This window comes from Bombina bombina, chromosome 4 (genome assembly GCF_027579735.1).
Source record: "Bombina bombina isolate aBomBom1 chromosome 4, aBomBom1.pri, whole genome shotgun sequence".
Lineage (NCBI taxonomy): Eukaryota > Metazoa > Chordata > Amphibia > Anura > Bombinatoridae > Bombina > Bombina bombina.
The window spans coordinates 914,865,425-914,880,953 of record NC_069502.1 but is presented as its reverse complement, the minus strand read 5'-3'; the positions used below and the strand labels follow the sequence as shown (position 1 = coordinate 914,880,953).

Here is a 15,529-nt window from a genome sequence, read left to right as displayed (position 1 = left end):
TTGATATACTTTTTACATCTGTGTGATTGCAATGTATCTAATCCTCTGCAGACCGCCCCCTTATTTCAGTTCTTTTGACAAGACTTGCATTTTAGCCATATCAGTGCTGACTCCTAAATAACTTCACAGGAGTAAGCACAAAATAATTTATATGGTACACATGAACTAGCGCTGTCTAGCTGTGAAAAACTGTCAAAATGCACTGAGATAAAAGGCAGCCTTCAAGGGTTTAGAAATTAGCATACAAGCCTACCAAGGTTTAGCTTTTAACAAAGATACCAAGCGAATAAAGCAAATTTGATAATAGAAGTTGGAAACCATTTTTTTTTTTTTATAAATTGTATACTCTGTCTGAATCACAAAATATTTTGTTTGGGTTTGATATCCCTTTAAGGAACACTGAATATTGTTTGAGCTCAAAGAAAAAACTGCCTACCTTAGAGGTAGCTTGCTTAAGCTTTGCCTGCTCAACCAGAAGCTTGTAAGAAGATCCTTTGTTGCTTTGTATTTTTTCTTTTTCAATTTGCTCTACTAAAGCCTTCTGTTTTGCCTTTAGTAGGTTAAGTTGCTAAAAGAAAAGTTAATTTATTAAACGAAAAAAATAACTCATTGCAGCTTCCACAAGTTCAATAGTTTAATGGATACAATGATCTGAACATGAGAGAATTACAAAGTACTATCCAAATTTTTAAAGTAACTCCACTCTTCTAATATACAGTCTTATGCCTTATGGCTGTATGAAGCTTTATACAAATTGTGCAATTCAGATGCTTTACCTTCCAATGGGGGAAAAAAGCACAAGGTGGCACACAATATTAGGGCTATACCTTTATTAGAGCAACATTTCGGGGCACCTGCCCCTTTCTCAAGCTAATCACAAATACATACATTATACAATTTATAGGCACAATAGTAAAACAGGTGTCCAATCAGCACACATGGGAGGGGTTAAGAAAAAATGACATGATCGCCAGTCATTTCATTAAACACAGAAAAACCATTACATTAACCCTTAGTTCATAGTGGGTGTATCAACTACCTGATTAAAAACAAATGCAGCAAAAACATAATTTATGTAAGAACTTACCTGATAAGTTCATTTCTTTCATATTAGCAAGAGTCCATGAGCTAGTGACGTATGGGATATACATTCCTACCAGGAGGGGCAAAGTTTCCCAAACCTCAAAATGCCTATAAATACACCCCTCACCACACCCACAATTCAGTTTAACGAATAGCCAAGAAGTGGGGTGATAAGAAAGGAGCGAAAGCATCAAAAATAAGGAATTGGAATAATTGTGCTTTATACCAAAAAATCATAACCACCACAAAAAGGGTGGGTCTCATGGACTCTTGCTAATATGAAAGAAATGAATTTATCAGGTAAGTTCTTACATAAATTATGTTTTCTTTCATGTAATTAGCAAGAGTCCATGAGCTAGTGACGTATGGGATAGCAGATACCCAAGATGTGGAACTGAAAAAATAATCCACAACCAAAATCAAAAGTTTTAATCTTAATAATGAAAAAAACTGAAATCATAAGCAGAAGAATCAAACTGAAACAGCTGCCTGAAGTACTTTTCTACCAAAAACTGCTTCAGAAGAAGAAAACACATCAAAATGGTAGAATTTAGTAAAAGTATGCAAAGAAGACCAAGTTGCTGCTTTGCAAATCTGATCAACAGAAGCTTCATTCCTAAAAGCCCAGGAAGTAGAAACTGACCTAGTAGAATGAGCCGTAATCCTTTGAGGCGGGGACTTACCCGACTCAACATAAGCATGATGAATCAAAGACTTTAACCAAGACGCCAAAGAAATGGCAGAAGCTTTCTGACCTTTCCTGGAACCAGAAAAGATAACAAATAGACTAGAAGTCTTTCTAAAATCTTTAGTAGCTTCAACATAATATTTCAAAGCTCTGACTACATCCAAAGAATGTAAAGATCTCTCCTTTGAATTCTTAGGATTAGGACACAATGAAGGGACAACTATCTCTCTACTAATGTTGTTAGAATTCACAACCTTAGGTAAAAATTGAAATGAAGTCCGCAACACTGCCTTATCCTGATGAAAAATCAGAAAAGGAGATTCACAAGAAAGAGCAGATAACTCAGAAACTCTTCTAGTAGAAGAGATGGCCAAAAGGAACAAAACTTTCCAAGAAAGTAATTTAATATCCAGAGAATGCATAGGTTCAAACGGAGGAGCCTGTAAAGCCCTCAGAACCAAATTAAGACTCCAAGGAGGAGAGATTTACTTAATGACAGGCTTGATACGAACCAAAGCCTGTACAAAACAATGAATATCAGGAAGATTAGCAATCTTTCTGTGAAAAAGAACAGAAAGAGCAGAGATTTGTCCTTTCAAGGAACTTGCAGATAAACCTTTATCCAAACCATCCTGAAGAAACTGTAAAATTCTAGGAATTCTAAAAGAATGCCAGGAGAACTTATGAGAAGAACACCAAGAAATGTAAGTCTTCCAGACTCGATAATAAATCTTTCTAGACACAGATTTACGAGCCTGTAACATAGTATTAATTACTGAGTCAGAGAAACCTCTATGACTAAGAATCAAGCGTTCAATTTCCATACCTTCAAATTTAATGATTTGAGATCCTGATGGAAAAATGGGCCTTGAGATAGAAGGTCTGGTCTTAACGGAAGTGTCCAAGGTTGGCAACTGGCCATCCGAATGAGATCCGCATAGCAAAACCTGTGAGGCCATGCTGGAGCCACCAGCAGTACAAACGAACGTTCCAATAGAATTTTGGAAATCACTCTTGGAAGAAGAACTAGAGGCGGAAAGATATAGGCAGGATGATACTTCCAAGGAAGTGACAATGCATCCACTGCCTCCGCCTGAGGATCCCTGGATCTGGACAGATACCTGGGAAGTTTCTTGTTTAGATGAGAAGCCATCAGATCTAATTCTGGAAGTCCCCAGATCTGAATAATCTGAAGAAATACCTCTGGGTGAAGAGACCATTCGCCCGGATGTAACGTCTGGCGACTGAGATAATCCGCTTCCCAATTGTCTACACCTGGGATGTGAACCGCAGAAATTAGACAGGAGCTGGATTCCGCCCAAACAAGTATCCGAGATACTTCTCTCATAGCTTGAGAACTATGAGTCCCACCTTGATGATTGACATGCGCCACGGTTGTGACATTGTCCATCTGAAAACAAATAAACGATTCTCTCTTCAAAAGAGGCCAGAACTGGAGAGCTCTGAAAATCGCACTGAGTTCCAAAATGTTGATTGGTAATCTCGCCTCCTGAGATTCCCAAACCTCCTGCGCTGTCAGAGGACCCCATACAGCTCCCCAACCTGAAAGACTCGCATCTGTTGAGATCACAGTCCAGGTTGGGCGAACAAAAGAGGCCCCTTGAATTAAACGATGGTGATCCAACCACCAAGTCAGAGAAGACCGAACATTGGGATTTAAGGATATTATTTGTGATATCCTTGTATAATCCCTGCACCACTGGTTCAGCATACAAAGCTGAAGAGGTCTCATGTGAAAACGAGCAAAGGGGATCGCGTCCGATGCAGCAGTCATGAGACCTAGAATTTCCATGCAGAAAGCTACCGAAGGGAAAGACTGAGACTGAAGGTTTCGACAAGCTGAAACCAGCTTCAGACATCTCTTTTCTGTTAGAGACAAAGTCATGGACACTGAATCTATTTGAAAGCCCAAAAAGGTTACCTTTGTCTGAGGAATCAAAAAACTCTTTGTTAAATTGATCCTCCAACCATGTTTTTGAAGAAACAACACAAGTTGATTCGTATGAGATTCTGCAGAATGTAAAGACTGAGCAAGTACCAAGATATCGTCCAAATAAGGAAATACCGCAATACCCTGTTCTCTGATTACAGAGAGAAGGGCACCGAGAACCTTTGAAAAAATCCTTGGAGCTGTTGCTAGGCCAAACGGAAGGGCAACAAACTGGTAATGCTTGTCTAGAAAAGAGAATCTCAGAAACTTATAGTGATCTGGATGAATTGGAATATGAAGATATGCATCCTGCAAATCTATTGTGGACATATAATGCCCTTGCTGAACAAAAGGCAGAATAGTCCTTATAGTCACCATTATGAATGTTGGTATTCTTACATAACGATTCAATATGTTTAGATCCAGAACTGGTCTGAAGGAATTCTCCTTCTTTGGTACAATAAATAGATTTGAGTAAAACCCCAGACCCCGTTCCTGAACTGGAACTGGTACAATTACCCCAGCCAACTCTAGGTCTGAAACACATTTCAGAAATGCCTGAGCCTTCGCTGGGTTTACTGGAATGCGAGAGAGAAAAAATCTTCTCACAGGAGGTCTTATCTTGAAACCTATTCTGTATCCTTGAGAAACAATGTTCTGAATCCAAAGACTGTGAATCGACTTGATCCAAACATCTTTGAAAAATCGTAACCTGCCCCCTACCAGCTGCGCTGGAATGAGGGCCGCATCTTCATGCGGATTTAGGAGCTGGTTTTGACTTTCTAAAAGGCTTGGATTTATTCCAGACTGGTGAAGGTTTCCAAACGGAAACTGTTCCTTTAGGGGAAGGGTCAGACTTCTGCTCTTTATTCTGACGAAAGGAACGAAAACGATTAGCAGCCCTGTATTTACCGTTAGATTTTTTGTCCTGAGGCAAAAAGGTTCCCTTCCCCCCAGTAACAGTTGAAATAATTGAATCCAACTGTGAACCAAATAATTTATTACTTTGGAAAGAAAGAGAAAGCAAAGTTGACTTAGAAGTCATATCTGCATTCCAAGACTTAAGCCATAAAGCTCTTCTAGCTAAAATAGCTAAAGACATATCTGACATCAATTCTAATGATATCAAAAATGGCATCACAAATAAAATTATTAGCATGTTGAAGAAGTTTAACAATGCTATAAGCATTATGGTCTGACACTTGTTGCGCTAAAGCCTCCAACCAGAAAGTTGAAGCTGCAGCAACATCAGCCAAAGAAATAGCAGGTCTAAGAAGATTACCTTAACATAAATAAGCTCTCCTTAGAAAGGATTCAAGCTTCCTGTCTAAAGGATCCTTAAAGGAAGTACTATCCGCTGTAGGAATAGTAGTACGTTTAGCAAGAGTAGAAATAGCCCCATCAACTTTAGGGATTTTATCCCAAAACTCTAATCTATCAGATGGCACAGGGTACAATTTCTTAAACCTTTGAGAAGGAGTAAATGAAGTACCCAGACTATTCCATTCCCTAGAAATTACTTCTGAAATAGCATCAGGAACTGGAAAAACTTCTGGAATAACTACATGAGGTTTAAAAACCTAATTTAAACGCTTAGTAGATTTAGTATCAAGAGGACTAGACTCCTCCATATCTAATGCAACTAACACTTCTTTAAGTAAAGAACGAATAAACTCCATTTTAAATAAATATGAAGATTTATCAGTGTCAATATCTGAGGCAGAATCTTCTGAGTCAGATAGATACTCATCAGAAACAGATAAGTCAGAATGATGACGGTCACTTAAAAATTCATCTTAAATATGAGAAGTTTTAAAAGACCTTTTACGCTTACTGGAAGGAGAAATAACAGATAGAGCCTTCCTAATAGATTTAGAAACAAATTCTTTTACATTAACAGGGACATCCTGAACATTAGATGTTGAACTAACAACAACAGGTAATGGATTATTACTAATGGAAATACAATCTGCATTAGAAAGTTTATCATGACAGTTATCACAAACAACAGCTGGAGGAACAGTTACCAAAAGTTCACAACAGATGCACTTAACTTTGGTAGAACCAGCATCAGGCAGCGTCTTTCCAGAAGTAGATTCTGATCCAGGGTCATGCTGAGACATCTTGCAATATGTAATAGACAAAACAACATATAAAGCAAAATTATCAAATTCCTTAAATGACAGTTTCAGGAATGGGAAAAAATGCCAATAAACAAGCCTCTAGCAACCAGAAGCAATGAAAAATGAGACTGAAATAATGTGAAAAAAAGGTGGAGACAAAAATGACGCCCACATTTTTTGGTGCCAAAAATACGCACACATTATTGGCGCCAAGTACAACGCCCACATTTTTTGGCGCCAAGTATGACGCCACATCCTGTGATGCCGAAAAAACGACGCCCACAATTTTGGCGCAAAAAAACGTCTGAACGTCAAATATGACGCAATACGCAAACTTCCGGCGTCAATCAGGGCGCCGGAAATTACTAAATTTTTGCGCCAAAAAAGTCAGCGCCAAAAATGACGCAATAAATTGAAGCATTTTCTGCCCCCAGCCCGCAGGGGAAAAAGTCAATTGAAACATTTTTAAGGTAAGAAAAAATTTATTTATTCATATGCATTATCCCAAATAATGAAACTGACTGTCTGAAATAAGGAATTACTGATTATCCTGAATCAAGGCAAATATAAGTTTAAACACATATATTTAGAACTTTACATATAAAGCGCCCAACCATAGCTTTGAGTGTCATAAATAGAAATAAGATTTACTTACCCCAAGACACTCATCTACATATAGTAGCTAGCCAAACCAGTACTGAAACGAGAATCAGTAGAGGTAATGGTATATAAGAGTATATCGTCGATCTGAAAAAGGGAGGTAAGAGATGAATCTCTACGACCGATAACAGAGAACCTATGAAATAGATCCAGTAGAAGGAGACCATTGAATTCAAATAGGCAATACTCTTCTTCACATCCCTCTGACATTCACTGCACTCTGAGAGGAAAACCGGGCTCCAGCCTGCTGCGAAGCGCATATCAACGTAGAAATCTAGCACAAACTTACTTCACCACCTCCATGGGAGGCAAAGTTTGTAAAACTGAATTGTGGGTGTGGTGAGGGGTGTATTTATAGGCATTTTGAGGTTTGGGAAACTTTGCCCCTCCTGGTAGGAATGTATATCCCATACGTCACTAGCTCATGGACTCTTGCTAATTACATGAAAGAAATACCAACCACAATAAGTTAATATACACATACATTAAAATTTAAACTTAAACTTACATATGTGGTTATGAGATGAGGACATACACCAGAGCAAATTCAAATTAAGGGAAGAAGATTAAACTCCCTGTTAAGCCCTTTAGGGAACATAGTATTGAGGCGCCAGATCCATTTGGCTTCTCTATTGAGGAGATCCCTAGCTCTATCACCCTCTCTTTGTTTTTTGGGGGCACTATCAATAATCATATCTCAGCTGATTGGCCTGATGCCCCATTTCTGCAAAATGTGCTGGTACAGGGAGGTGTAGTATTTTGTCATTACGAATGGTCAACTTATGTTGGCAAATGCGATCTCTTATCTTTTGGGTCGTTTCGCCCACATAAAGAAGCCCACATGGGCACTTTAGCGCAGAGACAACATAAGCCGAATTACAGGTATAGAAACATTATATGTGGTATTGATTCCCAGTGTATGGATGGAAAATATACCTCCCTTAATATTATTACACTGGGCACACCCCAGGCATGGGAAAGTTCCCTGCTTGGGAGTCCCAAAAAACTTGCATTGGGTGCTTTAGTAGTGGTCATGGCCTGGACCAACTTCCTGTCTATTGTATTGCCTTTACGATACTAGGCTGTAGGATACTCCTGAAACTCCCTGATCTCTGGACAGGCTTCCTTTAACAGAAACTAATTTCTTTTAATTATATTGAACACCTTTTTTACTCATGGTGTTGTATGAATTTACAAAGTTTAAAATGGTTAGTTTCAACATACTACTTCTGACTGGAGGATTTTTTAACGAATCCTCATCTTCCTCTAATTCCTGTGTACTGTAACCTTTGCTGACAAATTTTGCCTTCATGTTCCTGGATCTAATCTCCCTAGTTGCTGGGTCAGACACTATCCTGTCAACTCTTAACAACTGTGATTTGGGCACACTCAAAGACTTGGGGCGAATAAAAACTACTTCAATGTAACAGGGTGTTTCCTGTCTGTACGCTTAACAAATAGGTCCGTTATCAACCTGCCATCCTGTTTGAGGACCATAGCATCTAAAAAACATAATTTATGTAAAAACTTACCTGATAAATTAATTTCTTTCATATTGGCAAGAGTCCATGAGCTAGTGACGTATGGGATATACAACCCTACCAGGAGGGGCAAAGTTTCCAAAACCTCAAAATGCCTATAAATACACCCCTCACCACACCCACAATTCAGTTTAAAGAATAGCCAAGTAGTGGGGTGAAAAAGAAAGGAGTAAAAAGCATCAACAAAGGAATTTAGAAATAATTGTGCTTTATACAAAAAAATCATAACCACCATAAAAAAGGGTGGGCCTCATGGACTCTTGCCAATATGAAAGAAATGAATTTATCAGGTAAGTGTTTTCTTTCATGTAATTGGCAAGAGTCCATGAGCTAGTGACGTATGGGATAGCAATACCCAAGAAGTGGAACTCCACGCAAGAGTCACTAGAGAGAGAGAGGGATAAAATAAAAAAGGAAATTTATGCTTACCTGATAAATGTATTTCTTTTACGATATGACGAGTCCACGGATTTCATCCTTACTTATGGGATAACGCCTCCTGTTTAGCAGGAAGTGGAAAAGAGCACCACAGCAGAGCTGTATATATAGCTCCTCCCTTCCCTCCCACTCCAGTCATTGGACCGAAGTTAGGAAGAGAAAGGAAAAGCCAAAGGTGCAGAGGTGACTGAAGTTTAACAAAAATAAGAAAATACCTGTCTTAGAAATGACAGGGTGGTACGTGGACTCGTCATATCGTAAAAGAAATACATTTATCAGGTAAGCATAAATTTCCTTTTCTTTTACAAGATATGACGAGTCCACGGATTTCATCCTTACTTATGGGATACAATACCAAAGCTATAGGACACGGATGAAAGGGAGGGACAAGACAGGAACCTAAACGGAAGGCACCACTGCTTGAAGAACCTTTCTCCCAAAACCAGCCTCAGATGAAGCAAAAGTATCAAATTTGTAAAATTTGGAAAAAGTGTGAAGAGACGACCAAGTTGCAGCCTTGCAAATCTGTTCAACAGAAGCATCATTTTTAAATGCCCATGAGGAAGCCACAGCCCTGGTAGAATGAGCCCTAATTCTTTCAGGAGACTGCTGTCCATCAGTCTCATATGCCAGACAGATGATACTGTTCAGCCAAAAAGAAAGAGGTAGCCGTAGCTTTCTGGCCCCTACGCTTTCCAGAAAAAACAATGAATAATGAAGATGATTGATGGAATTCCTTAGTCGCCTGCAAGTAAAACTTCAGGGCACGGACCAGGTCAAAATTATGTAACAGACGCTCCTTCTTAAAAGAAGGGTTAGGACAGAAGGAAGGAACAACAATTTCCTGATTAATATTCTTGTTAGAAACAACCTTAGGAAAGAAACCAGGTTTGGTACGTAAAACCACCTTATCAGAATGAAAAATAAGATAAGGCGAGTCACATTGTAACGCAGAAAGCTCGGAAACTCTACGAGCAGAAGAAATAGCAACCAAAAATAAAACCTTCCAAGATAACAACTTAATATCTATGGAATGCATGGGTTCAAACGGAACCCCTTGAAGAACATTAAGAACTAAATTCAAACTCCAGGGTGGAGCAATTGGTCTAAACACAGGCTTGATTCTGGTCAAAACCTGACAAAAAGACTAAACGTCTGGAACATCTGCCAAACACTTGTGTAGTAAAAACGACAAAGCAGAAATTTGTCCCTTTAAGGAACTTGCTGATAACCCCTTCTCCAATCCTTCTTGGAGAAAAGATAAAATTCTGGGAATCCTAACTACTCCATGAGTAGCCCTTGGATTCGCACCAACAAAGATATTTACGCCATATCTTATGGTAGATCTTACTAGTGACAGGCTTAAGTGCCTGAATCAAAGTATCAATGACCGAATCAGAGAACCCCCGCTTAGATAAAATCAAGCGTTCAATCTCCAAGCAGTCAGCTGCAGAGAATTTAGATTCGGATGTAGGTCCCTGAATGAGAAGGTTCTGCCTCAATGGAAGCTTCCACGGCGGCAGAGAGGACATGTCCACCAGATCGGCATACCAAGTCCTGCGAGGCCACGCAGGCGCGATTAGAAATACCAAAGCCCTCTCCTGTTTGATCCGTGCAATCACCCTGGGAAGGAGAGCAAATGGTGTAAACACATAAGCTAGGTTGAACGACCAAGGCACTGCCAAGGCATCTATCAGTTCGGCCTGAGGATCCCTTGACCTGGATCCGTATCTTGGGAGCTTGGCATTCAGAAGAGACGCCATCAGATCCAATTCCGGTACGCCCCATCTGAGAATCAGAGTGGCAAAGACCTCCGGATGGAGTTCCCACTCCCCCGGATGATATGCCTGTCTGCTTAAAAAGTCCGCTTCCCAGTTGTCCACTCCTGGGATGTAGATTGCTGACAGATAACAAGAGTGAGCCTCCGCCCATCAAATTATCTTGGATACTTCTGTCATTGCTAAGGAACTCCTTGTTCCTTCCTGATGATTGATGTAAGCCACAGTCGTGATGTTGTCCGACTGAAGGCGGATGAAACGCAGTGAATATTGCTCTCAATTCCAGAATATTCATTGGAAGTAGAGACTCCGACTGAGTCCACACACCCTGAGCCTTCAGGGAATTCCAGACTGCACCCCAACCTAGTAGACTGGCGTCCATTGTCACTATCACCTATGAGGGTCTGCGGAAGCACGTCCCTTGGAACAGATGATGCGGCGACAACCACCAAAGAAGAGAGTCTGTCTCCTGATCCAGATCTATCTGAGGAGACACATTTGCATAATCTCCATTCCACTGTCTGAGCATGCTCAGTTGCAGTGGTCTGAGATGAAAACGAGCAAACGGAATGATGTCCATTGCCGCCACCATCAATCCAATTACCTCCATGCACTGAGCCACTGATGGCCGAGGATTGGACTAAAGGGCTTGGCATGTATTCCTAATCTTTAACTTTCTGACCTCTGTCAAGAAAATTTTCATGGATATGGAATCTATTAGGGTTCCCAAGAAGGGAACCCTTGTCTGGAATTAATTAACTCTTTTCTAGATTCACCTTCCACCCGTGAGTCCTCAGAAAGGACAGAACCATGTCTCTATGAGACTTTGTCAGATGGTAAGACGGCGCCTGGATCAGAATATCGTCCAGATAAGGCGCCACTGCAATGCCCCGCGGCCTGAGAACCGCCAGAAGTGACCCTAGAACCTTCGTGAAGATCCTGGGTGCTGTGGCCAACCCGAAGGGAAGAGCCACAAACTGAAAATGTTTGTCCAGAAAGGCAAACCTTAGGAACTGGTGATGATCCTTGTGGATAGGAATATGAAGATATGCATCCTTCAAGTCCACGGTAGTCATATATTGACCCTCCTGGATCAATGGCAGAATTGTTCGAATGGTCTCCATCTTGAAGGATGGGACTCTGAGAAACTTGTTTAGACTTTTTAGATCTAAAATAGGTCGAAACGTGCCCTCTATTTTTGGACCACGAAAAGATTTGAGTAAAACCCCTGCCCCTGTTCCAGTCTTCGAACGGGACAAATTACTCCCATAGTAGAGAGGTCTTTTACACAACGTAAGAACGCATCTCTTTTTATCTGGTCTACAGACAATCGTGAAAGAAGAAACCTCCCCCTTGGGAGAGAATTTTTGAATTCCAGTTGATACCCTTGGGACACAATTTCCAGTGTCCAGGCGTCCTGAACATCTCTTACCCAAGCCTGGGCAAAGAGAGAAAGTCTGCCCCCTACTAGATCCAGTCCCGGATCAGGGGCCGCCCCTTCAATGCTGTCTTGGTAGCAGCAGCGGGCTTCTTGGGTTGTTTACCCTTGTTCCAAGCGTGGTTGGGTCTCCAGACGGACTTGGCCTGAGCAAAATTCCCTTCCTGTTTAGCAGAAGAAGAGGAAGAAGAGGGGACTCCTTTGAAGTTCCAAAAGGAACTAACAAATTTTTGTTTACCCCTCAGTTTAGCAGTTCTATCCTGAGGTAGGAGATGACCCTTACCTCCCGTAATGTCAGAAATGATTTCTTTCAAGTCAGGCCCGAATAGGGTTTTTCCTTTGAAAGGAATAGCCAAAAGCTTTGACTTAGATGACACATCAGCAGACCAAGATTTTAACCATAACGCTCTACGCGCTGAAATGGCAAATCCGGCATTCTTAGCCGCCAATTTGGCAATCTGAAAGGCGGCATCCGTAATAAAAGAATTAGCAAGCTTAAAAACCTTAATTCTATCTAAAATTTCCTCTAAAGGAGTCTCAGTCTTAAGAAACTCTTCTAATGCGTCAAACCAGAAGGCCGCCGCAGTGGTAACTGGGACAATGCAGGCCGGTTGTAAAAGGAAACCCTGATGAATAAATAACTTTTTTAAAAGACCCTCCAATTTCTTATCCATAGGGTCTTTGAAAGCACAACTGTCCTCAATAGGAATAGTTGTACGCTTAGCCAGGGTAGATATAGCTCCCTCCACCTTAGGGACTGTTCGCCAAGAGTTCCGAACAGTGTCAGATATGGGATACATTTTCTTAAAATTATGAGAAGGTGAGAACGGGATACCCAGTCTTTCCCATTCCCGCGTAATAATTTCCGAGATTCTCTTAGGAACCGGAAAAACATCAGAGTAAGCAGGCACCTCTAAGTATTTGTCCATCTTACACAATTTCACTGGTGGTACCACGTGTCACAGTCATCTAGAGTCGCTAAAACCTCCCGAAGTAACAGGCGGAGGTGTTCAAGCTTAAATCTAAAGGACATGACGTCTGAGTCCGTCTGAGGTAACACTTCCCGAATCGGAAAGTTCCCCCTCAGACAGAAGTTCCCTGACACCCACATCAGATCCCTGTGAGGGTACATCGGAAATAGCTAACAAAGCATCAGAGGTCGCAGAATTCAAATTGACCTCTGTCCTGCTGCGTTTGCCCTGTAACACTGGCAACTTAGATAAAACCTCTGTAAGGGTAGATGACATAACTGCAGCCATATCCTGTAGAGTAAATGAAGTAGACGCAGTTGAAGAACCCGGCGTCCCTTGGGTGGGCGTTAAAGGTTGTGACGCTTGGGGAGAATTTAGAGGCAATACCCTGATTCTCCTCAGACTGAGAATCATCCTTAGACACACTTTCCTTAAATAAAATCTGCTCTTTACATTGTAAGGCCCTTTCAGTACATGAGGGACAAAAAGTAAGAGGGGGTTCCACAATGGCATCTAAACACATAGAACAAGTAGTTTCCTCAAGTTCAGACATGTTAAACAGACTAGCAATAATAGTCGTTCTTTACTTGATATATTGACCTCTGAAGTAAAAACATATACTCAAATAAACTTTACCTAAAAAGTGTACTGCGCCTTTAAATAATAAAAGCGCAACAATTTTTCTGTTGTCTCAAAAAACGTTTGCAGCAATAAAAAAATGTCTTTATATGTCCAAATTAGCTAAACAATATTGCACCGCTTGTTTGGATATGTTATATAACAATTTATATCACTTTTATTAGTTATATTAATCTTAACAATTCAGGCCCCTGCACAAGAGTACACTGATTCTGCGAAAGTAGCGATCCTTCGTTTACAAACTTAACATAGGCCCCACCGGAGCTTAGGACTTTGCTGCCTATTCGGATGAAATACTGCGCGGCTGAGCGCGCAAAATTAGGCCCCGCCCACCATGGGCGTAACTCGAGCAGTCTAAAAAACCGCATGGGAAGCAAACAACATGTCGGTCCCAAATAAAGTGTTAAAGGCATGTGTCCCTCTAACATATGTCTTAAATAAAAAACGTAACTTATGAAAAGCTGCCATAACAGTCGTTCTTTTCTCAGGCCAGTTATAGAGATATAACAAGACAGCCCTTAGACAGCAACCGCATCTCCCAGCGTCGAGCCCATATTGAATACACATAATAGAAACATAGCAATCAATATAAAAAGGGAATTCAGTTCCACTATTTTACATATAGTGCCTACTGATTACCCCTCCCCAGATAGGGAATAATGTCAGCCTGTTCTGATATCAAGTCTCTTCAGAAACAAATGACTGAACATACCTCAATGCTGCTTGTAGCATGACACGGTTCTCCACACTGAAGATGTTTCTTTACACTACCTTCAACCACTCTGTGGGAACCAGCAGGATCTTAGAGAATGTTTTGCTAAGATCATCAACAATCAGGGCAGAAAATAAAATGTCTCCACTCCTCTTGGGAAGTTAATGACTGACTATTTCTCCCTGAGAAAAATAGTACTCACTGGCACCATTTTAAAACAAAAAAAACTTCTTGATTGAAGAATCTAAACTAACACCTCACTTTACCTCTTCCTATCACTAACACAGGCAAAGAGAATGACTGGGGTGGGAGGGAAGGGAGGAGCTATATATACAGCTCTGCTGTGGTGCTCTTTGCCACTTCCTGCTAAACAGGAGGCATATCCCATAAGTAAGGATGAAATCTGTGTACTCGTCATATCTTGTAAAAGAAACAGCCATTTTCCGCTGAAGAAAATTAATCCACAACCCAAAATATAAGTTTATTCTCATAAATGAAAGGAAAAACTTAAAACATAAGCAGAAGAATCAAACTGAAACAGCTGCCTGAAGAACTTTTCTACCAAAAACTGCTTCCGAAAAAGCAAATACATCAAAACGGTAGAATTTAGTAAATGTATGCAAAGCGGACCAAGTTGCTGCTTTGCAAATGTGATCAACTGAAGCTTCATTCCTAAAAGCCCACGCAGCTGGGATTTCTTATAAAATAAGAGAATCGATCAATTGTAATACTGTATATGTTATCTATCTCATAAGTTGCTCATTTTGTAATTTTCAATACGTTGGCCTTACCTCAAGGAATCTCAAAGACCGTATAAGAGAGCATCTGCTGTCATTGGAAGCAGAGGTTCCAAAGACTCCAGTTGCAAAACATTTTTTCACACATACCAATGGACTTGCTCACTTTCATTTTCAAGGAATTGAGCAAGTCACATTGGGAGCTAGAGGAGGAGATAGGTATCAGGCTCTATCAAAAAGAGAAATTTTTTGGATTCACACCTTAAAAACAGGTCATCCACTAGGAATAAACAAAATTAGTGATGTCAAACTTTTCATAGACAGGAGTTGATCTATATTTATAGATTAGAGACTGCAGAAAGACAGATGTTAACCTGTCCAGTCTAATTCCCTGTAAAGTTATCTCACATATTTTTCACATATTTTTATAACCCATGCAATTTCAGAACTTAGTGTCTCTTTTAGTCCATATAGTAATGTTGCCAGGGTATGTGTCTTTTTAAGAATATATAATCAAAACACTGAATAATTGGCTTAATCATCTGCTTAAAGTTATTTGTCTATTTTTTCTCTAATCAATTCTTGACTAACATAGTCTTGGTGATGACCCTTAGTTAATAATTTGCATTTATCTTTTATACTTTAATATTAATGGGTTATTTCACTTATATTTTTGTTTTCACTTTTGCTAATATCAAATTTTAGCAATTTGTAAACATTTGATTAGAGATGTTACAACTATAGATAAATTGTTATGATTTATAATGTTC

The 15,529-nt window shown here is 40.1% G+C and overlaps 1 protein-coding gene across 7 annotated transcripts in view; it reads right to left on the bottom strand.

Annotated features, from left to right (window-relative positions):
• Positions 1-15,529, bottom strand: part of BIRC6 (baculoviral IAP repeat containing 6) — an 854,588-nt gene that overhangs the window by 468,210 nt on the left and 370,849 nt on the right. For 6 of the 7 annotated variants that reach the window (XM_053711846.1, XM_053711848.1, XM_053711852.1 and 3 more), the window contains exon 34: positions 437-568. In XM_053711846.1, the coding sequence (XP_053567821.1) occupies positions 437-568 (132 nt within the window). The remainder of the gene's footprint in view (positions 1-436; positions 569-15,529) is intronic. The other variant, XM_053711849.1, reaches the window with a different exon arrangement.